General features: G+C 46.1%; 1 protein-coding gene across 2 annotated transcripts; it reads right to left on the reverse strand.

The window, feature by feature from the left end:
* Positions 1-9,910: 9,910 nt before the first annotated feature.
* PPP1R3B (protein phosphatase 1 regulatory subunit 3B) lies at positions 9,911-27,438 on the reverse strand. Of its 2 annotated transcripts, none has more exons than XM_053301757.1 (3): positions 27,147-27,438; positions 25,535-25,647; positions 9,911-14,594 (listed from the first exon to the last, which is right to left on the reverse strand). In XM_053301757.1, the coding sequence occupies exons 2-3, from the start codon at positions 25,537-25,539 to the stop codon at positions 13,703-13,705; spliced, it is 897 nt and encodes a 298-aa protein (XP_053157732.1). In that variant the 5' UTR covers positions 25,540-25,647; positions 27,147-27,438; the 3' UTR covers positions 9,911-13,702. The 2 variants fall into 2 exon arrangements, with proteins under 2 accessions (XP_053157732.1, XP_053157733.1); XM_053301758.1 differs by lacking the exon at positions 27,147-27,438 and adding an exon at positions 26,883-27,064.
* Positions 27,439-27,783: the final 345 nt, after the last annotated feature.

A 27,783-nucleotide genomic window follows, 5' to 3' on the forward strand; every position in this document is an offset into this window, starting at 1 on the left:
TGGGGTACAGTAAATGAAAAGGTGGTTGTTTTGCCACATTACCAGTTGCTATATTATTTTATTTTTTATTTTATTTATTACATTTGTACACCGCCTCAAACTTTCATCTCTGGGCAGTTAACAATAGTATAAAACAAGTTAAGATATATACAAAAACTTAAAACAATTTAACAATTTAACAATCAGCCACAAATTAAAACCTTAAAATTTTTTAAAGAACAGAAAAGGCTTGGGTGAAGAGGTGGGTTTTCAAATGCTTCTTAAAAATTGTCAGAGGTGGGGAGGATCGCATCTCAGAAGGGAGCGCATTCCACAGTCTCAGGGCATCAACTGAGAAACTGTGTGGCCACCAGCCGAGCTGGCGGCAAATGGAGACAGACCTCTCCGGACAACCTCAATGGGCGGCGGGGATCATAATGAAGAAGACGTTCTCTTAGGTACCCAGGGCCTAAGCCATTTAGGGCTTTATAAGTTATGACAAGCACTTTGTATTTTGCCCGGAAAGCTATTGGCAGCCAGTGTAACTCTATCAACAAGGGAGTGATGTGGTCTCTCCGAGATGACCCAGAGACCAACCTGGCTGCTGCGTTCTGTACCAACTGAAGCTTCCGGACTACGTACAGAGGCAGCCCCACATAGAGCGCATTGCAGAAGTCAAGTCTGGAGGTTACCAACATATGTACCACTGTTTTGAGGTCATTCATCTCAAGAAACGGACACAGCTGGCGTATCAGCTGGAGCTGATAAAAAGCACCCCTGGCCACCGCCTCAACCTGATAAACCAGAGAGAGGTGTGGATCCAGAAGTACTCCCAGACTGCGAACCTGTTCCTTTGGGGGAAGTGTGACCCCATCTAGAACAGGGAGATTAAAATAGTCTCTAGAGTTCTGAACCCGCACAATAAATACCTCCGTCTTATCTGGATTCAGTTTCAGTTTATTCTCCCTCATCCAGCTCATTACTGCTTCCACGCAAGCATTTAGGGAAGTTATGCCATCTCCTGAAGAAGTTGACATGGAGAAGTAGATTTGGGTGTCATTAGCATACTGATAACACCCCGCTCCAAATCCCCTGATGATCTCTCCCAGCGGTTTCATGTAGATGTTAAAGAGCATTGGAGAAAGTATGGAGCCTTGAGGGACACCATACTTAAGCTCAGATTTTGAAGAGCAACAGTCTCCAATCGACACCATCTGGAATCTGTCCGAGAGGTAGGAGCAGAACCACAGTAAAACAGTGCCCCCCAACACCTTCAGACGTTCCAGAAAGACACTATGGTCAATAGTATTGAAAGCCGCCAAGAGATCCAAAAAGACCAACAGAGTCACACTTCCTCTGTCAATTCCCAATTGGAGATCATCCATTAAGCCGACCAAGGCAGTCTCCACCCCATAGCCTGCCCGAAAACCAGTTTGAAATGGGTCTAGATAATCAGTTTCCTCCAAGACTGCCTGGAGCTGAGAGGCCACCACCTTCTCAATTACCTTGCCCAACCATCGGAGGTTGGAAACAGGCCTATAGTTGCTCAGCTCTGAGGGATCTAATGCAGGCTTCTTAAGAAGAGGTCTAATAATTGCCTCCTTAAGACAAGGAGGCATCCTGCCCTCCCTCAGAGAAGCATTTATGATTTCTACCAGGCCTCCTACAACAGACTCCCTGCTAGATAGAACAAGCCATGTTGGACAAGGGTCAAGAGAACAAGTGGTAGGCTTCACTGTTCAGAACAGCTTGTCCACGTCCTCGGGAGTCACAAACTGAAACCGATCCAGTCGAACCACATAAGAGGAGTTGCCAGACACCTCCAGTTCAGACATCGAATTAATTGTGGAGTCTCCATCTAAGTCGGCCCAAATCCGAAAGATCTTATCTGCAAAAAACTCTTTAAACACATCACAACGGGTAACTGATGGCTCCAAATTCTGATTCAGGGGAGAGGGCACTTACTATCCCCCTCACAACCCTGAACAATTCCGCTGGATGTGAACTTGCAGATGCAATACGGGCAGAAAAGAACAGCTTCTTTGCCTCATGTATCGCCTGAGCATAGATTTTTAAATGTGCTCTATGTCGTAATCCGTAGGATTCGAGTCGAGTCTTCCTCTACTTGCGCTCCAGTCGCCTACCTTGCCGTTTCTGCCCCCGTAGATCTTCTGTATACCAAGGGGCCAGTTTTGAAGCGGGTCAGAGGAGACGCTTAGGAGCAATCCTGTCTACTGCCCTGGTGAGCATGTTGTTCCAGTTTTGCACCAGGGCATCAACAGGATCACTGGCAGAGCCAACATTAAATCCCCCCAAGGCTTCTTGGAATCCTATTGGATCCAATAACCTCTTCGGGTGGGCCATTCTAATAGGCCCCTCGCCCCTGCAGAGATAGAAAGTGGTTGTAAGCCTAACCTTAACCAGATGGTGGTCCATCCATGACAATGGGGAAATCATAGGAGTCCCCACCCACGGAGCACCACCCTGATCAGAGTAAAAGAGCAAATCAAATGTGTGACCTGCAATGTGCCTCGGTCCAGAGACCACTTGTGATAGGCCCATAGTTGTCATGGCTGCTATGAACTCCTGAGCTGCCTTGGACAAATTGGTCCCAAAATGAACATTGAAGTTCCCCAGCACCAAAAGTCTGGGAGACTCCAACGCAAGTTCCACAACCAAGTCTGTGAGCTCAGTAAGGGATTCCGTTGGGCAGCGGGGCGATCAGTACACCAACAGAAGTCCCAATCTATCCCTGGTCCCCAAACTTAGGTACACACATTCAATATGGTCAGATACCTCGACAGGGACCCTGGTAAGGGAGATGTTATCTATATAGACAACAGCCACTCCACCTCCCTGCCCACGTCCCCTCACCTGCTCCTCTACAGAATACCCTGGAGGAAGAAGCTGGGACCAGACTAGGCCACCAGCCTCCCCCAACTTCCCACCAGCCTCCCCCAACCTTCCTTCCATATTAGGAAGGAAGATAGAGGTCTAAGAGTGAAAAAGAGAGAAGAGGAAAGCCGTGTGTCCTGTCTGTCTAGATCTCGCTCGTAGGAATCCTTCTCTCTGGGGACCTCAAGCACAGAGCGAGCTTATGGGCATACCTGGGCAGCGTGTGATGACAAAGTGTGTACAGGCATACAGGCAGCAAGTGTGGTAGAAAGATGTGATGGGAGCAACAAAATCACGTTCCCAAAAGTGTGTTCCCATGTTTGAAGGGAGTTCTTATAAGCAAAAACATGTCCGGAGGCTAGCGGGAGAACAACTGATGGTCCCCTTTGGCAGTTTCCCAATGATGTCAGGAATTACTGCTCCTGATAAGGTGTGAATAGTAGTTATGATTAGGTTATGTTTGGGTGGTGCTTTCCTGCATCTTCCATGACAATTTTTTTTTTAAGGGGGGAGATTGCTAGAGCAAAAGAGGAGGCAGGAGGGAGCATCACACCCGCACAGACTCACTAAATTCTGATAACAATAGGGAGGAAATGGTGAGTAGCACTTGGCCTTGAGAACTCATTTCAAGCCAAAGAGGGAAGAATGCTGGCATTCCTCTCTCTTTTGTTCCTTAATGTTCAGGCAGGTCTGTTCTTTATTTCACCTGCTTATGCCATAATGCAATCTGCGAGGGTATTTCCTTGCGTTTGTGGCAGGTCTTTTGCAAATGGACCTGAGTATTGCCTTTTTAGGAAAACCCTTTGTCAGAACCTCCATTTACCTGGAATGCAGTCATGGTTTCTCTTCCAATTAATCATAGAGACAGAAAATGGTTGAGGCGTGAGTTTAGGAAGCACACTGAAGTACCCCCAAAATGACAAAGCAAGCAGGTCTGGTATTCATTTATTTAAAATATTTATACCCCGCCCCTCTAGTGCACTACTGCTCAGGGCGGCTCACAACAATAAAATAGATACAATAAAAATAAAATTAAACCAATCAAACAAGTTAAAAGTCAGATTAAAACCACAACCATTATTAGGTTCAAAACAAAAGTTATTTTAAAAGCTAAAAACTGAAAATTATAAAAAGCCAGGAGGAGCCAGCAGCAGCTCCCACTGTGCTGACTGCCTATCAGCTGCTCTGGGGGCAGGATCTAAGAAGGCATTGTGCATGTCAGAGATTTCACCTCTGGCACCACCTCCATCCCTGCAGCTTTCTTGCTGCTGGATTCGCCTGAGCCTCCAGCTGCGGCAGCATTCAGAGCTCCACAGCAGGTGACTGGCTGCAGAGCTTCTAGACAACAGCAAGGGGGGAACTCCCCCTCAAATGATTTCTCAACAGGCCTGTGTTCATGGGACACAGTGGGATGCTGGTGGCTCCATATGCTTCCTGCTGGAACAGTCATGTTGATTGGAGAAAGTGAAAATTACATAAGGAGCCCCTGGTGGCGCAGTGGTAAAACTGCCACCCTGTCACCAGAAGGTTGCAAGTTCGATCCTGACCAGGGGCTCAAGGTTGACTCAGCCTTCCATCCTTCCGAGGTCAGTAAAATGAGTACCCAGAATGTTGGGGGCAATATGCTAAATCATTGTAAACCGCTTAGAGAGCTTCCAGCTATAGAGCGGTATATAAATGTAAGTGCTATTGCTATTGCTAAGCTGGTTGTGCATGAATAAGTTTATAAACACACCCCACCATTTTCGGACAGTTGAAAAAACCCCTTCATATTTCCATAAGATATATGTTTAGTTTAATTTATAGCAGGGGCGTAGCTATAATTGAGCAGATGGGTTCAAAGGACCCAGACCCCAAGTTCTAGAGGGCCCACCAGCTCTACCCCTCCCTATTTTCTTCATTATCTCCCTCACCCCTCTCCCCAGCTGTGCTTCTGATTTATAGCATGAGCATTCATCTGAGAATGCTCATTCTCAAATGAATGAGAGAGCAGAGCAGGTCTTGTGGTAGCAGGTATGAATTGTCCCCTTCGCTAAGGAGGGTCTGCCCTGGATCCTGCCTGCAAGCATGGAGAAGCTAGATGGACCAATGGTCTGACTCAGTATAAGGCAGCTTCCTATGTTCCTATCTGTTAAAGGGTGAATTTTAATTACTTGTTTCCAAAATCTACAGATTGTTTCCTTCAAGTACTTGACTGTTCATAGAAAAGCTCTTCACTTTGGAGAATATTATTTCAGTACAGTACAATGTCTAACAGGCACACTTATAATTCTTAAATGAAAATTGGCATCTTGCCCCAAAACCTGAAAAGAAATTAAAGAACATATTTCTACACATACGAATCTATTTAAACAAGGAAACAACCAGGAAGGATGATGAATCACAGACATCCTGACAAAAACAAACGTGTACATTAAAATCATAATTTCATTTGTACTTTGGATTTAATTTTGCGATTGCAGAAACTGATCTATCAGATTGTTTTGCATAGTAAAATACATATGCCATGGAGATGTGATGGAACTCACAGGAGACAGGGTTGAACTAACACCTTTCTGGGTAGTAATTGAGTGAACTTGGATTGTGTGGATATTGTTTAGGATTAAGTCCAGAAAGACTTGTATGTCTGATTCATGTTATGTTCAACACGTGTACATTTAGCCCTAATCAGACATTATGTAAAGTGTGGACACTGTACAGTACAGCATCCATGACAATATACCAGCAAGTTCTGTGTTCAAGTGCAGAGATTATCTAAAGAGACAAACACTGTACTCAGGGAAAGATTCTCCAATGACTACAAACACTTGACATCCCAGCATTCCCAGTCATGAGGAGAATCTCTCCGAGTACAGCGTTTGATTCCTGAGAGACATCTGTGTGGGGATGGGGCTTGCTGGCACACTTCTGTGGATGCCGTACCTAGATACAGCATCCACACTTTACGTAACATCTCATTAGGGCTCCTGTGAGCAGTGCATACCTGATAAGACCCACATTCAGATCCCCACTCAGCCATAAAACTCACTGGATGACCTTAGGCCTGTCACACTCTCTCAGCCTAGTCTCTTATAGGATTGTTTTGAGGATACAGGATAAACATGTAATAAATAAATTGTTCTTTATGTAGTCAGTGTTATTCACACTGGTTGACAAGCACCAGCGCTTCTCATGAAGTGCAGCTACACTGCAAACTAATGCAGTGCTACCATTTGTGCAGGAATGGTACAATTTTCTGTCACTGCCCCTGCTCCCAGAAGTGCCACCCCTCCGCCCAGGGACCCACTTGTGTTACAGGGAGTACTTCTTGAGCCAGGGGAGAGAAGCAGAAACCACCCTTCTCTGGGGCCACATGGGCTTCATGACTCCAGAATGCAGCAGCACCATCTGTGCAGCTTCACTGAAAGTGCTGGTGCTTCCTTAGAATGTCAGCCCTTATGCTCGATGTGCATATGATTGGTACTCCATTTATGAGGGGTCAGGTCTCCACACTGACTTTTTAAATGAATGCCCAATTTTTCAAACAAAGTGTGTACAGACACACAGTACATGTAGACACATCTAGAAGTTCATTCACACAACAGTGGTGGGGGGGCAGGATCACATGCCCACACAACCATTGTGGTAATTGTGGTGGCAGTCACCCAATGTGGGAGCAGCAGGAGGAGGTCCTCCCGCATCCCACAATGCACCACATGACAACAGAGAGGCATCCGGTTGTAATGCAGCAGGGCTCCTCTCCCTGGCCCCACTGCAGTCGGTGGCCATTTTTAGAGCCCTGACTGTGCACACAACTGAGCAGTGCGGTAGGAGGCAGACTTGCATCCTCCTACCTCACTTTTGGCCCTGGTTTCAAGCTCAGGCTACCCAGTGGAAGAGCGCCAGGATTGGAAGTGAACCCACCAGTTCTAATGAACCGCCCTACCCATATAGGGCCAGTCTTCAGAATGAGCTCAATATGTTTATAGCCCTATAGTTTTATCTGCCTCTTCCCACAGCTTCCACAAATAACTGCTCTATCTATATATATATAATTCTCAAAGACATACCTGTGGCTAATCCAGTGTGTGGCAGCTCTTGCGAGAGTTTGCAAACAGAAGCACCTGATTGGGCAGAGGGGATTCTATATGCAGATAGGAAGGAGGAGCCTGTGAGAGCAGAAGCACCATGGTGATCGGGTAGTGGGGATTCCATATGCAGATAGGGAGAAGGAGTCTGTGATGGTTAATGTCAGTTGGAATGCAACTGTTCAAGTCAGTCAGGTCATCTGCCGCATTCACCTTCAAGCTGTGAGGCTGTCTACAGGGACAGCTTCCCAGACTTTGAGAATGCGATATGTTCAGCTAAAGAGATAAAACCCTCCAGCAGGTTGCAGAATGAAGCTAATTTTTCTCCCTACTCAAAGAGAAGCGGGGGAAAGAGAGAAGCGGTGGCCTGGAGAATGGCCGGCCGCAGGTAGGGGGGAGTGAAGCACCGGGGAAGGACTAGGGGGGCAGATGCTCTGCACCAGGTCAGCTGGTTTAAGTTATTCATGCACTTTGGGTTGGAGTTATTTAAAACCACAAACACACAGAGCCTGCCCGCCCTGCCCACTCTGTTTCTTCACTCCATCATAGCAGTATTTCAGAAGAATGAAAGTTAGGAAGGTTAGTTCTTGATTTCTCTAAACAGAATAGGACCTCTTCCTCTAAAGCCCTAGAGTCCATTCCAGCAAAAGTCAAGTCATCATGACTCATTAAAATAAATGGAACGAGTTAGCTGAGAATTCTGCAATAATGTAAACTAGCTGACCTGGCGCAGAGCATCTGCGCCCCTAGTCCTCCCCCGCTGCTTCCCCCCCCCCGTGCAGCCAACTGTTTGCCCAGCCATCGCTTCTCCTCCCTTGGTGGCTGGCCATCCCCGTCACTAATCATCAGCTTACTTGAGAACTCCCGCGAGAGCTGCCATGCATGGGATTAGCAACGAGTACGTCTAGGATAATTAAATATATAGATCCCATTGCTTTCAGTGGGACTTAATTGTAACTAACATCAACTGGAACAGAGTATTAATATGTGAACAGAAAGAACAGCTGCCTGTGGATCCTTAACTTGCGGCCGTCAAAACCATATTATCATATATGGCCGCCCAGAGACCTAAGTTTGGGCGGTGTCTAAATTTAATTAAATAAAGTAAATAAATCTAGCTTAATCCGTGCAGAGCATCTGTGTGCTAGTACTTGATTGCTCCTCTCACCCCGTCACAGCCTCCCTCACCTCAGAGATCTCACCTCCCTCACTCCTGCTCCTCTTCCTCCATCTCGTTGCTTCCATCCCCCTCCACCCTCTTGGTCACGGCTGCAGTGTTGCTGGTGCCTATTGGCCAAGCTGCAGCCCCCTATCCTGAGACTTCCCCACTCTCACCCAAGCCCTGCTCCTGCTCCTCCCCACAAGAGCAGCAGCAGCAGTTGACCAGGCCCTTCCTCACTGCCGCCTCCGCCATGGCCGCTCATTCCCCTCAGGCCACTGACAGGCCCAGGCCCGTCCCTTGCTTGCTTGCCTGCCTGCACCAATGGCCTCGGTAGCCCCAAGCAGCAGCAGTGGTTGATTGGGCCCTTCCTTGCTGCTGCCGCCACTATGGCTGCTCGTTCCCCTCAGGCTGCTGACAGGCTTGGGCCTTCCTTCTCTCTCTCTCCCCTCCACTCGCTCAACCCCTCTGTCTTTCTTCCTCTCTCTTCTCTCACTCTCTTTAACAGATCTTGTTTCCTCATCTAATTCACACAATGGCAGCCTCCTCCTTAAGGGGCTCTTTCCTCCCTCACGACTCCTCTCTTCGCAGACCCCTGCCCACTATCCTTTTACACACACATATATATTCCTCTCCTTTACAATCAAGAACATCTTCCGACCAGTAACAGTTGCATTCTGACTTTAACCATCACAGGCTCGAAAGAGCTGCCACACACTGGATTAGCCACAGGGTATGCCTTAGAGAATTATATATAGACTAGCTGACCCCACACAGAGCATCTGTGCACTCTTTGGGGCCGGCGGTTACCTCTTCCCCGCCACCTTCTGCCCGTGTCTCTGCTTCCGGACCACGGCCGGCCCTTGCCGGGCCCAGCCACCTCTCCTCCCCACCGCCACTTCTGCCCACCCCACTTTCTTCCCCCCTCCTGGGCCTGCTCTGTGGCGCAGCTCCGCTGCCCGCCTCTCACCCCCACAGGCTGCTGGATCCATTTGGCACGGCACGGCCTCTCCGCCGCCAGGTCCTGCAGCTGTGCTTTGGCGCAGGCTGGACTCCAGGTGGCCTAGTCGCCTCCTCACTGTGCTGCCACCTCGGGCCTGTAAGTGCTACAGCTGGGCCCACTGCCGCCTCGCCACCGTGAGAACCAATCCTCCTGGGCGCGCCTCAGCCTATCAGGCACCTCCGCTGCCCAGCCAATCAGCTGGGCTCCGGGCCGCACATTCCAAAGGCACACTCAGGAGGATTAGATAGATAGATAGATAGATAGATAGATATTATCAGGAGAGTTTTCTGCTTGTTGGCTTCAGTGCTTTATATCAGAGATGCTCAATCACGGTCCAAAAGTGTATTTTCCTGCATAATCTGACCCTTTTATCGTGGTAAAGCTCTGTAACCAAGACGTCACCATAAAGGTATGATGTACATGTACTTGTGCACAGCTATGCCATTTTGTACAAAATCCAAGAAGTTATTCAACATTTAAACATAATCAGTACACTTCAGTTTTTGAAACAGTTCTTTTAGCACTTCACAAGTGAAACCTTTACAAAGATGTGGTAAAGTTTTGACTAGAGTTTTGAAAGGCCATGTAACATTACTTCATGGGCTAGATCTGACCAATAGGGCACTGTCACAAGTTGTCTTTCCCTAGTTTAGATGAAACACACCATTTTTGCAACAGTGTTACATTGCTTACAAACTTCATTGCCATCTGGTGCAACTCTATCCTTTCCCAGATGTTGTCCCTCACACCCCAGGAGACATTTGCAGGCATCTTCAGGCCCTTAACTGATAGACAAGAGACCATATCTCCTTGTAACATTTATTTATTGCTGTCAGATAAAAACCAAATGGTCATAATACAGAAAATAAATCCATTGTGATTATAAAGTGCATTTTTTAGTTGTATACAAAATATTTTAACACATGCAAGGCACTCTGAAGCCTAAAATGGAAGAGAACAATTCCTCAGTTACATTCACAGTAGGACAGACCAAAAAACGTTGGCTATAAAACAGGAAAAAGTGAGGAGGGGAAGGCATTGTGATGGGCGTATTTGAGGCAACAGTTCTAGGTTTCCATTTCACAGTCTTGTTGCCATCTGCTGTGTGGCACGCCCCCACCCCCCACCCCACCGGCATACACACAGCATCTAACACAGAGTTCCCACCCATTTTTAAGAGGGAACTACCATACTGCAGACTGTAACAAACTTAGGCACAATTCAGAATTTCACATTTGAAGCTACTGTCCTCAGGTCACCTGAAGCAGCTCTAAAGGCTACCAGAGGAAATAACTCAAGCCTGACATAAAGCCCTCAGGAAGGCAGATTTATGGAAGACACTGGATCCCAACCCTTGAGGTTAACAGCTAACCCGATTTATGTTCCAGTGTGCTGAGTTCCACAAGTCTCAGTTCCATCCCCCACATGGTATCAGGATGTAGGCTTGATATATACTGAGCAGATCACATGGTCAGGGCTTGCAAAGAAAAGTCTATGTGAGTTGAAGGCTCACTGGCACCCAACCTCATGTAAAAAACTCACGTTGGGGACTGTGTGCAAATTAGACTGCGATCAGGGGGTAAAATAGCCTCGAATCAAAAGAACTAGATTATCATGCATTAGTTAATCACAGCTGTATTTTTCCAGTGAATGAATTCAACATCTGTCAGTATCTAGGGACACCAATCATGAACAGCCCAAGTTTACAATTCGGGGGGGGGGGGGAGTCTGAATGCAAGACTTCTACACTAAAGCAGAAATAGGATATACTTTTCCTGTAAAATGTGAAGACAGATTAGGTGTCTGGTAGGAATTGAACATGCAGCAAGGATGAATCCATTTAATGACTGCTGCTGTAATCTTTCAAGCTGCAATGCTAAAGCTTTATTTTAACTATTTCCCTACACTTAGACACTGACCTCTAGCAGGCTTCATTAACCCCATTTATATATTTTGAGGGCTGTTAAAAAGTCATCATCTCGACACATAAAATAGGTGCACCATTGGAGCCCTCCCTGGAGAGGCCTTGGACTGAACCTGGGACCTTTTGCAGGCAAAGCAAAAGCTCCCAGGTCTCTACTGAGCTATAGTCCCCACTCTCATGATTCTATCAGCCATAATATTGAGACAGTTTGCTTTTCCATGGCAGAAAGAGGAACGCACACACTTTAGAGGCTCTGGTTAGCAACTAGATTTGCCAGGTGGGTGCTTGAGGAAGGAGTAGCCAAGGGTCCAAGCCCTTCTCCCTAAAGCAGACTGCTGTCAAATTCCATTGCTACAGCAGCCACTGCCTCCTCTCTGGGTTAGCAACTGGGGGCTATGGATGTGCCAAAATGCAATTCAGCATCCAACTCGCAGTACAGTCCCTTTAACACTGAAGGCTTCCACAGCACCTTTAACATGGAAGAGAACAGGCCCATCCCTGCTCCTCCTCTGCTTGCTGCCATTTCCATACCTGCGGCACTCCCCCAGTCCTCAGCACACACTGGCAGTGCTCTCCCCTGATCTCTGGGTGCTACTCTTTACTCCCACTTAGTGGGAGACTCTAGGAACGTATTTCTACTTCATCATAAAAACATGGCTTCAGAGCGGGTCCTTCCCTGCCCTTCCTGGAGATTCCAGGGACTCAACCTGGGATCTCCTGTCTGCATGAGATGTGCTCTGCCACTGAGATAAAGCTACTGATTAGGAGGCCAAGTCTCATATAGCAAAATGGTTTTTCAAGGTTTGTTGAAAAACACCACACTTGGGCAGAGTAAGTGAATTTGCATCATTTTTGCCCTGCAGCACCCAACAAGTAAATTTGTTCCATGCCTTGAAGTAGTTTACTCACTGCAGTGAGAAGGGATTAGAGAAAATACGGTTTGTTCACGGTGTTGCTGTACTGGGTTGACCTTCCACTGACTTGGACTCACAAACAGAAAGTTTGGAAGGACCTGGATTTCTTTAGTTTTATACTTTAAGGCAGGGCTGCTCAACTTCGGTCCTCCTGCAGATGTTGGCCTGCAACTCCCATAATCCTTGGCTACTGGCCACTGAGGCTGGGGATTATGGAAGTTGTAGTCTAAAAACATCTGGGGGCTTAAGTTGAGCAGGTCTGCATTAAGGGCTTGGAAAGCTAGGTTTCTGCCAAACTATTACTGGAGCCATCTACTTTAATGGTTAAGAAGAACACATTTTTTAACATATGAACACAAAAAGGTTTGCACTGCAGTTCTTTCTGGGTTGTTGAGTCTTCCAAGGAACCAGTCTTGTGACCTCCATTGCTTTGGCCCTCCCCTGCCCACCTTTTTTCGGTCTGTGCCTGGACAACAGGTGGGCAATGTGAAACTGGATAAAGTGGATGTTCTTTAAATGACCAATATGCTTTGATTTTGTCAGTAACATTTACCCACTCTATAAAATTCATACAACAAAAAAGTAGTAGTTAAAAAACTCTAATAAAACTACATCCACCAGACCCCAAAAGGAAGTATATTTAAATAAGATGGTGGTATGAAAAGTTAAGAGGTTTTAATTAAAAATAAAATAGAAAATTATTCTTCATACCCCTGCCTCCAAACTTACAGAAGTTGCTAAGGCACATTATAAAAATAGCAGCCCCATACCTATATTCACATACACCGACTCGGAAGCTACACCACCACATGTCTGAAACTACAGAAAGAATCTTCCACTTCAACAGTTGCAGAGAACTTAATTCTTCTCTTTGACAAAAAGACACACAGGCAGAATGGTGAGTAAGCACCCTGGTATCTTCCCACAAATGAAGGCATTTCCTAATAAGGAAGGAAACAGGGTCCTAATTCTAGCTGCAATTAGAGTCCCTTTTATCGGAAAGTCTTGGTCTCTCGTGGAAAGACAACTCAACTAAAGGAGAAGAGTCTTTGCTTACATGTTCCCACCCATAGTATTCCCATTACTTTTCGTCAAACGAACAAGTCACAAGTTTAGCTGTTTAAATTTGCTAAGTGGGCAAAGAGGCACCTTGCATGTGGTGGTTCTTATATTTAGCAAGCAGCGAACGATCCTTATTCATGCCCAGCACAGCATTCTTCCACTGGCTATTGGCAAGCTCTCCTTTGAGTTTTTCTTTTTGGATTGAGAGCCCTTTTGGGACAGGGAACCAGCTGCTTCTTATTCTTTTTTCTCTGTAAACTGCATTGAGTTTTTTTTTAATCTTGAAAAGCAGACTATAGATATAAATAAAAAAATAAAGTAGCTTTTTAGAAATGTGTCGCAAAAGCAGACTCCATAGTACAGCCGAGTTAAGAAAGTCTCTCTGCACAGCTCCCAAATATTGTGGATGTAGATATGCAAGCCAAATGGAAGCAGTGAGTGCTCAACTGGACTAGCAGCATGGTCTTAACACCTGGAACATTCCCCCCACATCCACCTTTTAGCTGTTTAAATTCACAATAACCAGAATGATGCAGAGTCCATCTGGTTTTAAACCATCTGCAGGCACCAGTTTCAAAAGTTCTTTTGTTTCACTTTCTGCAGCTATAAATATGCACCTCCTTTGGCAACTGTGACACTTGAGCAAAGTCTTAAAAAAAAATGAAACCCTGCACATTAAATACATAAACAGTCTTTAATTTAATAATAAGGCCCAAGTTTTTCATACCCTGAATAGCTAGGCCATTCAGGAAACAGGCCGTAGGAACACCTAGGGCTTCCAAACTGATCAAAGGCAATTCCAAAACCAGGTTCGCCTTGAGGCTGGGAAATCTCCCGGACAGATTTGAGTTCAGACCGAATGATCCTGTAATTCAGACCTTTGTTGCTATCCCAATACACTTTGCCATCGCACTCGTAGCACACAGCAAACTCTATTCTTTCATGGGGCTGGACTCTCTTTGGCAAGCAGACATCAAAGGAAAATGTGTCCTTGTCTGAACCTGCGTACATGTCCTTAACATACTGGCATGGGTAGTCTGTGAAAGTCTTCCAGGTATCGAATGTCATCCGGATCTTCACGGCCTTCTCAAATGCAAGATTCCTAACCTTCACGGTGCCCACGATGGCTTTATCCTTCAGCATGCAGTTCTCCAGGCAGACATAGTCTGCCTGGAGACGATTCCGGAAGTCCAAATAATCTGAGGAAGGCTGTACAAAATCCAAGACAAAGTCATCTCTGTCCACGGTTGTCAGGCCCACAATGTTGTCTATTAGTTCTGTAATATTAAATGGAATATCCAATGGGTCGTCAAACTCGGAGAACACTTTCACCATCGTCAGAGCCAGGCCTCTGCTGTCTGCAAAGGAAACCCTCTTTTTCACCCTGCTCCTCTGCAAAGCTTTTACTTCTGCTCCCAGCTCATCCAGTTCAGTACTGCTGCCCAAATGGATGCAAGGACGCAAAGGCTTTTTGAGCTTCGGAGCCATTTTGTAGGCAAAATGGTCTCTCCGCAAAGAGGGCGAACGCAAGTACAGTTGCATGGCTACATCCACCGCCATCATGGACTTTTGAGGAAGAGTCTCCAATATTCTGAGGGAGGCAAAAACATGAACAAGGGTGATTAGTCACTCAAAGCACCATAGCATGAGTTATATAGCAACAAACCTAGGTTTCAAAGTCTTAACCAGTAGCAGCCAATCCTAGCTCTCCAAAAAGGGTACCTACAGAACATACATGCACATCAAAAAAATATAAGAGGCTCTTAATTATACAACTGATGGTTTTTTAAAAAAAAAGAACCAGCCTTTTTCTGAGATTGTAGATATATCTTGCTTAGTTAAAAAAAAAAAACTGGTTTAAAATGAAAACCAAATGCAGTACAGAAGTATTTATACTTTTAAGCAGCGCAAGGGCTATGTAAGATGCAAAATCTAAGGGATTTCTATTATGTTGGGTAGTATAAAGGCTGCAATTCATTGCAAGCCAATTACATTCCGGCTGATTTCTAGAACCATTAACGTGCACAAACGTTCAGAAGGAGACAAGTTATCAAGTGGAGAAACTGGATTCGAGTCACCTTTCCCCCCTTGTAATTTAAAACCATTGACTGAAATCATGGCAGTTTCAAATCAGTCCACCTTGATGGCCAGTGTCATTTAACATGCTCTTGTTGGGATCCACTGCTCAACTCTAGTTTCAGATGCAGCTGTTACAACATGGAAGTGCTAATACAAACGAACCGAAGTTGGATTCTTTCCACCCCAACCCTCCTGTGCTTCATATGAAGTGCATTACTGATCCTTCCCCTCTACCCCACTAAAACTACCCCAATTTAAAGTGTTCTTGATAGCAACAATCCTCCCGACAACAAATATCTCCAAAGAGGGATACATTCATCAGCCTGCTCACCCTGGAACCCAAAGGTTGCTGCAATGAAACTGCGCCCTGTTCAGTAGCATCCTTTGAGGCCCTTCTAAGATGTTAGAAGGTAAATGAATGGCTGACATGCCCATTCTGTTAGCGTAGCCAGTCTTGCTCTGACAGCTGAACGAAGGACAACTCCTGCACTTTTCCGGCTAGGGCTTCCTTTTGTAGCAAGCTCTCAACACCCTCAAACATGGGAAACTTTCTTCAGATGTGGAGAAACAGGAAGAGACGGTTGAATATGCAGCAGGCAGAGAGGGAGGGGCAGACCTTTTGAACTCGGTTGGGAAGCAAGCTGCAGCAGACACATCCTCGTCATATAGCTCAAAAGTATTGACACACTTCAGGAGTTCATCTCTCTTGTAACAGTTTCTCCGGATGTCATGCACTTGGCAGTGCAATCGTCGGGTCATGCCCTACTTTCTACTTTTGCTACGTGCTTCTTTCCAGGTATTTGAGTGGCAAAAGTGGAGGGCACTGTGGCATTCACTTCCCTTGGGGTTAAAAAACAAATAAAAATCTTCCCAGCCCTTTTAGTCATTCGCTTTTGAAATGCCAGTGACACTAGCATTTCAAAAACAATAGACTAAAATACTTAAGTGACCCACCAGAATGCAAAGAAGTGTAGCACATTGGGAAACTACCAGAGTTCTGAGTACTGTATCCATGTTACTATTTTCTACTATTTCCTGTTAGCGTATGGAAGTATTAAATTAGCTTGGTAATGTTTGCTTCCAGATTGCAAGCACTCCTCCCAGTACTGAGCCATGACATTTTGTTTCCCAAAGTCACACGCGTAGAGAAAAGGTGTGTGTGTGGGGGGGAATCGCTGGGCCAGGTGTCACCAAGGCGCCCCTCACCCACTCCCCCCCCCACCTCAGCCCCTCACCGTTTCCAGCCAGCAGAGCACCTTCTTCAGTGGCTGGGTGCTTCCTTTTTCTCCCTCGTGATGAGGGAAGCATCCATCCAGTGAAGAAAGCACTCCACTGGCGGCAGAAGCTGAGGGGCCACCTCACATTTGTTCCCAATGCCAGCCATGCCCCCTGCATTGGCATGCTGATATGGCAGAAGGGCCATGGCTGCCATTGGCTAGTGGGCTTGGTGGCCTCAGCGGCTTGTCCCAGGGCTGCTGGCAACCTCACTACTGCCCTGCCTGGAGTAGGGCACCAAATGACATCCCCTCCTTTCTTCCCACCACCAGACACCAATTCCTGCCTTCGTTCAAATCGTCCTTTTTCTATTAGGAGGAGCAGCACAGGAAAAGTAGCATGGTGCCATTTTGCTTTTCCTCCCCATGCCATCAATTGCAGGGGTGGCACTGGGTGGGCTCTTGTGCCACCCCCCAGAACTGGCCTACAATTCAGTGCCTGAAGCAGCTTACTTCATGGTAGGACCAACCCGTCAGCAAAAGGTTCAGTTTTGAGTGTTTTACACCTCAGAAGAGCATCACCATGTGGCATACCAAGTCCCAAACCAAGAAATGCTAGCAAAAGCCAGTTATTACTTATCATATTATTTATTGACAGATATATACATCTTTAGGCAGTGTACACAATCCAAATCACAATTAAAAAATTTAAAAAACCGCTTTCACAGAATAAAAGCAATTCAGAGTGAAACAAAATAGTTTCACAGGATAAACACAATTAAGCTGTTAAAGATGTTTTAAAGTGTTTATTATGTAGGTAGGCCGATCAGATCTAGTGGTGCAGTAGCATTCATCCTATAAACTAAGTTGCTACAAATCAACTGTCTGAAGGCTTCTACAGAAGTTAGAATTCTGTAGAAAAAAAATTCTCCATCAGCAATCAGGTCTCAATATCTCAGAAGATTTTGCCGATAGGGAACTTTTGAAAAGTGTGTAGAAAGTAGGCAAATTAGTGTCTTCACCTAGCAGGATCTGTAGGGGCATGGCCCAGAACTCCAATGGGAGGGGGCATTTGCTCCCTTTTCACTACTCGTGTGTTTCCCAGATGCACCCAACTGGCCTCTTTGTGAAGCAGGATGCTAGACTGGATGGGCCTTTGGCCTGATCCAGCAGGTCTTCTGTTAAGCTAGCTCCACATGGTACAGGTGAGGCAGCTGGATATGCAGAAGAGCTTGGGAAGCAGATGGGGGTGGGTGGGGGCACATTGCAAGCTTCACCCAGACTGGTGAGGACTCCCCCTTTAGCAGGCATTAGGGAGGATGAATCCCATGTCCAGTTATTAGTCCAGCCAAAACAGAGGTCCTGCCTGCAGTTCTTGAGGGATGCAGCTGACAAAGGTCAGATTATTGTTTCTTCCTCAGGAGAATCTATTGTATTTTGGCTCCCCCAAAATGTTTGTTTGGATTGCCTTTCGTCAAGGTAGTATACACCAAGGTAACAGCAAAAAGAGAATATTACAAAATCCCTGCTGTCCTCCACAGAGAAACACCTTCGACTCAAGTCAGTCAGAAGTTGCTCTCACCCATTCCAGAAGACACTTCCCAAAACACTCACCAAAAGTCAGCAAGCAGCTTCTAACCCCCACAAACCCATTCGCCAAATTCCTGCTCCCACCTGTTCTATGGCCAAAGTTTTGTTTTTGTTCTTACACATGTTCTATCCCGCTCTTCCTCCAAGGAGCCCAGAGCGGTGTACTACATACTTAGGTTTCTCCTCACAATAACCCTGTGAAGTAGGTTAGGTTGAGAGAGAAGTGACTGGCCCAGAGTCACCCAGCTAGTATCATGGCTGAATGGGGATTTGGCCCAGAGTAACCCAGCAAGTCTCACGGCTGAATGGGGATTTGAACATGGGTCTCCCCAGTCCTAGTCCAGCACTCTAACCACTATACCACGCTGGCTCATGGTTGAACAAGGCACCCTGCTCAAGACAGATATAATCATCTCCTCCACCCCATTCTGCACTCTTCTCTCACTAGGACCCAGACAGAAAGGAAAGTGGATAGGATACCTTCATGACATTCCTTTGGTGTCATCATAGCGTATGTACATCACGGAAGTGGCCGTAATGGCCCAATGACAAGTTCCTTTCCACTCCACTGCTCTGCCCTGCTACTGGGTGACTCAGTGGCACAAGCCTCCCTAGAGACTAGGATCTCCCACCACTGCTCTCACTCAGTTTCCAACCAGCAGTTTAGATTTGAACTTTGGGAGATTCCTATAGCATGTTGGCTTGCCATACTGATTGGCCAGTTCAGTGCCTCCAATCCCATTATATTCAGGAACCCCAAACATGGAGACCTGTGATGCACTAGACTACCTGTGAAAGACAATAGCCTCATTCAGGCGTTATAAGATTGTGTTGCTGGGCAAAGGGGGAGGACATCCCACCCCCACTGCATTAATCAGTAGTGCATCCCACCATTCACACATACAATGGGCGGGACTTCTTCCCCACTTTGCCCTGCTGTACGTGGCTATAGCAGGGCAATTTTATAGTACCTGAATGAGGCTAACAACAGAAAGTAAAGGGTGAGCGTTGAAGCTCAGGTTAGTAGTGAACGGCACAAATCAGGATATTAAACTTTTTTTTAAAAAAAGAAGTCCAGTAATTTAATGTAATTCAAGGCCAGTTAAGTTACAGAACTATTTGCCAACAAGATGTCTTTACTTGTGCAATTCTGATGTTTATATACACGGATTCAACCAACGGAAACAATTACACCTGACACATCTAAGACTCGCCCATTGAGTGCACAAACCAGAGTTCTATACACTTCTGCTCAGCCCTATGCTGTTAAGATACTCATAATAACTAGGTCTCAGCAATATTGGTTCTTACCAAGCATCTTGTAAGATTAATGTAACTATTCCTTGGGTAGCGATTTCCAAACTATATTCTTAGGAGCCCTGGAGTTCCTTGGAAGCTTAGCAGAGATTCCTCAGTGAGAAGATCTAATGGGTGGGGTGGGGTTCTAATGTGCATTTGCTGTTGCTGCAAGGCTCAACATAAACCAAGAGTGTGCTGCTCTAGAACAACCCTCAATTTTCTGCAACACAGAGGTTCTGGGGCAGATGTTCAGGGCTGGATCAGCAGACAAGATGAAGTGGAAAGAGTTTCTGGGTGGTAGAAAGTTCAAATGCCACTTTTTTATTCAGGGACACACACACACACACACACGCAATCTTTTTCACCCTAGTTAGATACCTGTATATGTATACAGGTATCTGTACAGGAGAACCCTGTTATCCATGGGGGTTCAGGTCCCTGAGGCAGCGAAAAAGGGTGAAAACTGGATTTTTAAAAAGCAAATGTAAGTGGGGGGAAAGTGGCGGGGGGGTGCCCTACTATGCTCTGTGTCCCCAGCTATCCAGCAATGCCCCCCTGCCCATTTTTTTTTAAAAAAATCATATTTTGGCAAAAAATCACATCCTCTCCCCCACCACACACACAAAATGGCTCTAGGTGAAAATGACCTCATAGGTCATAACTGCCCATCCCCAACCCACAGATATGTGGATCTTAATCCTTTAAATGCCTAATCTCATTGCATATACTGAGCTCGGGTGGCAATTACCTGACTGCGGACAGGCTCGGACTGGCCCACAGGGCATATTCCCGGTGTGCCCCACATGCAGGGCACCCCTGTGCCCCGCCGCACTTGGCAGCAATGAATATTCCCACCCTTAAGTAGCCATTCTGCTCAAAACCCAGCACCCTCCCCACATACATTCCACCACCCTCTCAGTGCCCTAGTCCGGCCCTGACTGCGGATGTGCGAAACCATGGATATTGGGTCTGCGATTAATGAGGTTCTCCTGTACATACTTGTGCAAATGACTGTATGTGCATTTATTTTGAAAATTAACCTGGGAACACTTTTATGTACTCTACCTCAAGTGCAGGGTACCGTTAGGAAGCATACTACTATACATGTGTTGAACATAGTGTGTGAATAATTGTATGTGTGTACATTGTACATAGATTGCATTGAACATAATGAGCCAGTTTGAATGCAACTTCCCTAGTCCATGTGATTAGAAGGAGGATGCACTGAGTGCATCCCTGTCATAACATCTTTTCATACACATCCCAACTGTTTGCTCAAGGTTACATGTAGAGTGGCCATTTGGATAAACAGCCCTTCTCTCACAATAGAGGGGGAGTCAGGATGTCTGCAAAAGATGTCACAATGGGCACTTATCTGGCAGGTCCCCCTTCCAATCACATGCACTGGGAAAGTATCATCCCAGCCATCTCAGTGTGTGAACAGGGCTCTTGTCTGGACCCAAAGTCCCATTTGAGTGGAAAAGTTACTCAAGAGCCCAAGCCAGACCTGACCATCTTTGGTGCTGTGTATTAAAGAGATTCCAAGCAATTTTGCTGTCATGCATACACCCTCTGGGAAGAACTGATCAATGCTTACTGGACAACTGCCCTGTTTTTTCCTCTCGACACACAAAGAATCCTCTAAAGTTTCGTCTAGTTTGAAATAGTAACCAACTCACATGTAATTTGTTCAGGAAGCCACTTGCTGCATCAGGCTGAAATCCAGATGTAAAAGTGAGCTTCTTGTACAATGAAAAGGTACAATTTTATTTTATGAGAGAGAAACATGGGGGTTCTCATTGGAAATTCAGCTCAGATATTGTGAGAAAGATGTTTAATTTCTCTTTGAGAAAAACAGCTGCTTGCAGATACAATCATTCCAGCAACAACAAACGAGTCTAACCTAGAGTCTTGCTCTAACTCCTATTACCATCTCCAAATTACATCAGATTTTTAACTGACCTGGTGTTTATATTTCTGCTCTGTTTACAAGTTTAATCATTCAACCTTATGCACACTTGCTCTAGAGTAAGCCCTACTGAAGCCAGTGGGACTTACTCCGATAATCATTCAAAGGACTGCGCTGCCACAAAAATGTTAAGCTACTGTCTTCCAGCCGCAGTGCAAAGTTTTTCTCGAGTTCAAACTTTGCACACCGATTCTAGAGGATAAAGGTGCCTTAAGATATTTCTGTTGACAAGCCCCAAGTACAATGCTTCCAGCTTCCTGCAGGCTCCTAGGAGGATTCAATCTGCCAAGACTGTCATGTTTACAACATTTCAAGATCTGAGACAGCCACCAATCCAGGAGACAGGAGTTTATTGTACAAGTCCACTCTTCAAAACCAGAGGTAACACTATTTACAAGAATGCACAAGTAACAGAAATAGACTTTAAAGAAGAAAGGATAACTTAGCATTGCCTTTTTAAATAGATCTGAATAACACTGAGCTTAAGATAGGCTCTAGCTGCTCCATTTTACTATGCTTTTGGTGAGCGTTGGCACAGCACGTGATGAACTTGTGATAGCCAATAACTTTTTTACCACTTAGAATTAAGTTACAAGGACTAGACACATTCATGGAGCAAAGGCCCACTGACAGCTCTTAGCCATAATTCCTAAATGGAAGATCCATGTACAAGGGCAGTATACCCCCAAACACCAGATGCTAGAGAAAGATACAAAAGGGAAGGCCATCACCTTCATATCATGCTTATGACTGCCCAAGAACATTTGGTTGGCCGTTATCGCAAGATTAGATTACATGGACCTTTGGTTTGACCTAATAAGGCAATTCTTACACTCTCTCCCTTCAGTTAATATTTCTGCATTTCTTAAAAATGAATAGCTACTGATATATTTCCATACTTCTAACAGAAGCAATACAAATCCAAAACATCCAAATCCATTTGGTCTGCAGACAATTACACTCATTTTTGTAATTAAAAAAATCCTTTCCTGACTGCCTTAGCCAGTCCCTACACTACTACCCAACTTCATGATTGATGATCACTTTTGTATCTCACTGTTCCTGAAAAGGGCTTTGGGCAATGCACAGATTATCCCATTTTATCCTCATTACAACCCCGTGAGGGAGATGAGGTTGAGACACACCAATTCAGATTACCCACTGGGCTTCATGGCCAAGCAGGGATTCAAGGCCAGGTCTCCCAAATCCTAGGCCTACTCTCCACTATGCTGAAACAGACGCCTCCCATCACATCCTGCAATACAGGCTTTGCTTAGTGACTCACTAGGCCAGGGCTCCAGTTCACATGGTAGAAATGTGGTGCCCCATCACAGCACCATAATGTGATGTATGCTCACAGTAGGTGCACCATGCAGAGGTTTGTATGTATGATGGCCCAATCCATGGGTTCTCAACCTTGGGTCCCCAGATGTTGTTGGACTGCAACTCCCATAATCCCCAACCAAAGGCCATTGGGGCTGGGGATTATGGGAACTGAAGTCCAGTAACATCTGGGGACCCAAGGTTGAGAATCCCTGGCCCAGTCCATTCAAGAACACTCTGGCCTCATAGGTTACTCCACCCTGCAACTTGGAAGACCAGCCTAGTGAGTATACAATAAACTGGATCTCCATCAACTTATGCTCCCAAACTCTGAAAGGAACATTTTCAGTGCTTCATTTTACCTGGGAGAGACCAAGAAGCCAGGTCTGGCTTGTCTATACTAAGTTCTGACAGACATGTACCGATGCTGTCCGGGAAGTGAGGAGTCACTGGGGAAAGTATATACCCAAGAGTCAGAATTCAGAGCATGATTCTGCTGACATCAAGCCCCAAAAGATCAACTAAAAATAAAAGTAAAAGAGGTAATTTACAACACTGCACTAGAGATGCTTCAAAGGGAGTGAAGACATCTGAAACAAGAGCTTATGAAGCTCTACAACATTCAACTGGGGTATATCCATGCTACAGATGTGAAGCTTGACCCTACTCATATCTACGCAGGAGCAAGTCCTGCTGAATCCAACCAGGTTTACACCCAGGGGCAGCTCCCCATGAGGGATGTGCCCCAACCAGTTCAGCGCCTCCTTAGGGAAGTGCCGAACTGGTTCGTGCACTCGCATTCGAACTGGTTCAGCTCTCAGTTCCCTTTAAAAGCAGGTAGGGAGAGCCTTACCTGCTCCTCCACCACCCTACTGCTTTTCCAGGAGTGGCGCTCACTTTACGCAAGGCTGCGCAGCTGCGGCACTGCTCCCAGCAGCCTCTATGCGGCGTCAGCATGCACATGCCCGCCACACATGTGTGGCAGCCATATGCACGCCAACACTGCAGGCAAGCTGCTGGGAGCAGCACCTCAGCTGCACGTGGCCTTTCGTAAAGTGAGTGCCGTGCCTGGAAAGGTGGTGGAGGAACAAGTAAGGACCTCCCTACCCGCCTTTTAAAAGAACCGATCCCCACTCCACCTGAGCTGGTTCAGACACATCCTCATTCCCCATGAGGCCAGGTGAGGCACCAAGTGTGCCAAACGAAGGGCGGATAAAAATCAAACAAGATTTTAATTTTTCTCTTAAAATTTTTTTGCAAAAAGAAGTGAACCTAAGTCAAATATATCATGAATAGTAATCATAACTTCTAATTATATGCTATTAACATAAAATTTATACGGAAATGAGAGACAGCCAACCTGATCAGTCCTATTCTGCAGGTGGCATGTGTGTACACACACATGCACGTCAAGCCCTTTCCCCTCTCTCTAAAAGTGCAAACACTTTTAATTAACTGATTAACTATTGATTGGACTTCTTTGAGGATTTGGGGGCACAGAGTAGATCTGAGCAAGGAGAAGGAGTCTTGTGATAAATAGAAGGGGTAATGGGGAGGATTAGAGAGCAGCACATTTTAACAGCCCTGAGAAAATGTATTCCGAGTGTACACTCCATTATAGAAGGGGAGTGCCGATCATGGCAGCAGGCCATAAGAGAGACTCCGTTTGAAAATATTTTAATGAAGTCCTCATATCTGTGGGAAAAGACAGGCGTGTGTGCAAAATGCAAACAGTGCAACAAGAAATGCAAAGCCTGGTTGCCCAAATGGAACAGCATAATGAGAAGCGCTCTTGCTTTGAAGATACTGAAGGTAGCATGTCTAAACATGGCACTGTGCATCTGATTTGGTACTAAATAAAATGACCCAATCTCACACACATACACCCTTTTTAAAAAAAATGAAAATTGATCCAGGGGAAATTCAGAAACAATCATTGCTTATATAGTATGTACAGTAGCGTATACTATAGTGTGTACCTACCTTCTAAAAATGAAGCCTGTATCTTAGTAGTGATGATATGTTTTTATTTTTTATTTATTACATTTATATCCCACACTCCATACTTAAGTTTCTCCTCACAACAACCTTGTGAAGTAGGTTAGGCTGAGAGAGAAGTGACTGGCCCAGAGTCACCCAGCTAGTCTCATGGCTGCATGGGGATTTGAACTCAGGTCTCCCCGGTCCTAGTCCAGCACTCTAACCACTACACCACGCTGGCTCTGTTTTTGTCAGACAACAAGAACAGACTTTTACAAGAAAATGACGATTCAATAGAATGCTCCTGACCAGTGATTTAAGTCATTAAACTGAGCCTTCCTGAAAAGTGACTCAAATCAATTTGATTTAAATCACATCCACCCTGGCCAAGAGGCAGCAAATGCAAGCACCTCATTATCACCTCACCTGGTTTCTGCCACCACTCTCTACTGAACTCTGCCTCTACCACCCTATTTCCAGCCTTTGGCCCCCTCTGACACCCCACCTCCTTGCCTGCCCTCCATCTCACCAGCCCAGGCACTGCCCCCTTCCCTCAGCTGCTGGGGCATGCCGCTGCCGCCTGCTTGCACAGCATAGGGCAATGTGGAGCATGCCTCCAGCAGCATCAGCTGGCCTCGCCTCTGTGCCAACACCCAGCTCTCTCCCTCTCCATCTCTTCCTTCCAACACCAAATTTTTCTGGAGACAAAGCCAACAGCAGCTGAAGACAGCAACGGCCAACAATAGGCCAGTGCTGCTTACACCTTGGTAAGTGCACACAGACCTGTAGCTTTGACCTGGTTTAGCAGTCCCACTCTAGTCTTACAGTTCTCTGGGAAGGCAATTCTTAGCCCTGTAACAGAATTCTCAGCACTTCATCAACCAACAATTCCCAGAATTCTCAGGGAAATCTATGACACAGATACAAGCTCATAGTTTAAATAAGGGTCAGTTCTAGTCTGACCCTTGCAGGAACTTGTTAAATGACAGTAGAAAGAATTAAAAAACAAACAAACAAACAAACTGGAGATCCTCCAGTTTGTCAAAAGAGAGAGAGAATGTGTTCATTTCTACATACCTCATAGGGACAAAGGAGGTTATCAGTATAGATGCCTCAAGAGACTGGAAGCAGCGTTGGGAGCCAGAGGTGCACCAAGATTTCACATCCCACAGTAGCTATAGATCCATTGCCTAAGACAAACAAGACATGGTGAGCTGAGATCTCCTTAAGCACAAATACCAAGGGTTCCCCCCTCCTCCATCTGTACACCAAAGGAAGCCATCATTCAAGTTACAGAATAAGGGACCCCTACAATCTAGGCAGAAGCATCTCTGTTCACACACCCACTCCACATTCTTTTCACCAAGTGGAAATGGATCCAGAAGGGCACTGTTCCTGGAAGACCGAGGCTGCAAATTTTCTTAGGAGCAAGGCCCACTGAATTCAATGGGATGTTAGAGCGTTTCAACAATCTTGAATGAATCAGGATGCGACTACAGCACTTTTCTTTTTAGTATGCAGCTCTAATGGCCTCTGGTAAAAGCCAATGAAGTATTTACTGTGATCAGTTTGCCCATTAAACCTCCCCAGTGCAAAGGCCATAAATATCTTACACAAGTAGATCTATAGAAAGCTGCTTATTATATCAAGACAGGCCACGGGGTTAATCTAGTCCACTGTTTTCTGCTCTGACTGGCAGCAGATCTCCAGAGTTTCAGATATTTTTATACTTTTTTTACAAAAGTCTCAAAAGCAGCAATTTACACAGGAAGAGAATAAGAAACAGAGAAGTTGGGTTTCCTGTCCCCAAAGCTTTGCAGTCTAAAAAGAAATATAAGAAGGTAGACACTAGCAGCAACAGCCCCTGTTGGGAAACATGAGCCACTCTGGAGAATCCAGGGCACGAATCTGGGACTTTTTACATGCAAGGCAGATTGTGCCACTGAGCACTGACTCCCAAAGGGCCCGTTTTTTACAAGTTCAGGAACTGCCTCTTCAAATATGCGATAAAACATTAACTCACCAGATTTAAACTTTAAAGCCTGCCTGCCTCCTGATAAGGCAGCGGCCACATCGGGTCATGTCTACGACAGAGAGGAAGCCCCAAAATGACGCCAAATATAAGCCCACCACCCTTCGCACCACGGAAGGTTGCTTCCTTCAATGACTCCCCCTCGCCTTTAGTTCACCCGGCGGAATTCCTCACCCTGCCCATTCAAACCGATCGCTCGAAGCCGACAAAGCAAGCAGAGACTACCTCCCTTCCAGAGCGGTCTCTCAGCAACCAGGTGCACAAAGCGCGAGCCTCGGAGGACGCCGTGCGCTTTCCCCATCACTACACAGAAGAAAGTGCCCCCGATTTCAAATGAGCTTGCTCCCTACTAATCATGCACACAGGATTGCAACCCGATCCTATCGCGCTTACTTGGAAGTAAGTCCCACTGTGTTCGGACGCACTCGCACAAGCGGAGAGCACAGGCTCGCTGCAGCACAATCTCTATGCAAGTTTACTTGAAAACAAAGTTCCCCTCAACTCAGAATCGCAGTCTTCGTTACAATACGCAGGCTGCATTTCCGACATGGCTCATTTCGGGCCCGACCTCGGAAGCAAACGCCAGGGAAGAGATCAGCTCAGCCCGCCCAGGAGGAAGGACACCTTGTTAAGTTCTCTCCAACTCCACCCACATACCTGGAGCCCTTCTGAGTGCCTGGAGCAGCAGAACGCGCATCAGGGCCGCCGTCTCTTGACAAATCGGCAGCTTTTAATTTTTAAAAAAGCCTTTTATAGCCTTGCAGGTCGGAGTTGCGGACAGAGTCGACGACACAGCCAATCACTAACAGGGATTCAGTCGCTCTGCCCATCCAATCTCTCCCGCATAATTCAGGTCCAGTTTCAAAATGCATGTGGTGCGCAGCGCTCCTGTTACTTCTGAAGATTTCTTGTTCCAACGCGAACACACTTGCATGCAAAGAAGCTGCACCGCACCCAATGGGCGCGCTCCGAACTTTCCGGGCCAACCAATAGTGGCGGAGCTTTCCCGTGAACGAGCAGGAGGCTGGCACGTGATCGCCAGGCTGGCTGTGGGGGTGTGACTGCCATTCCAGCAAGTGATCGAGCGCGTCTGCGGGGCACGAGGTTTGGGTATGGTACGCGCGAGGAGGGCCCTCGGCAGGACAGGGTTTGCCGGCAGTCCCCTACCCCCTAGATTAGGACGGGGCTTCTGGGACTAGGCGTCCTTCTGCGCACTCTGCATCCTCACCAGGCACTGGCACGCAACTTTCACCCGCAAGCCACGGTGCGCTTCCACCAAAGAATGGTGTTGGTT

The sequence above is a fragment of the Hemicordylus capensis genome, chromosome 2 (assembly GCF_027244095.1).
Source record: "Hemicordylus capensis ecotype Gifberg chromosome 2, rHemCap1.1.pri, whole genome shotgun sequence".
Classification (NCBI taxonomy): Eukaryota; Metazoa; Chordata; class Lepidosauria; order Squamata; family Cordylidae; genus Hemicordylus; species Hemicordylus capensis.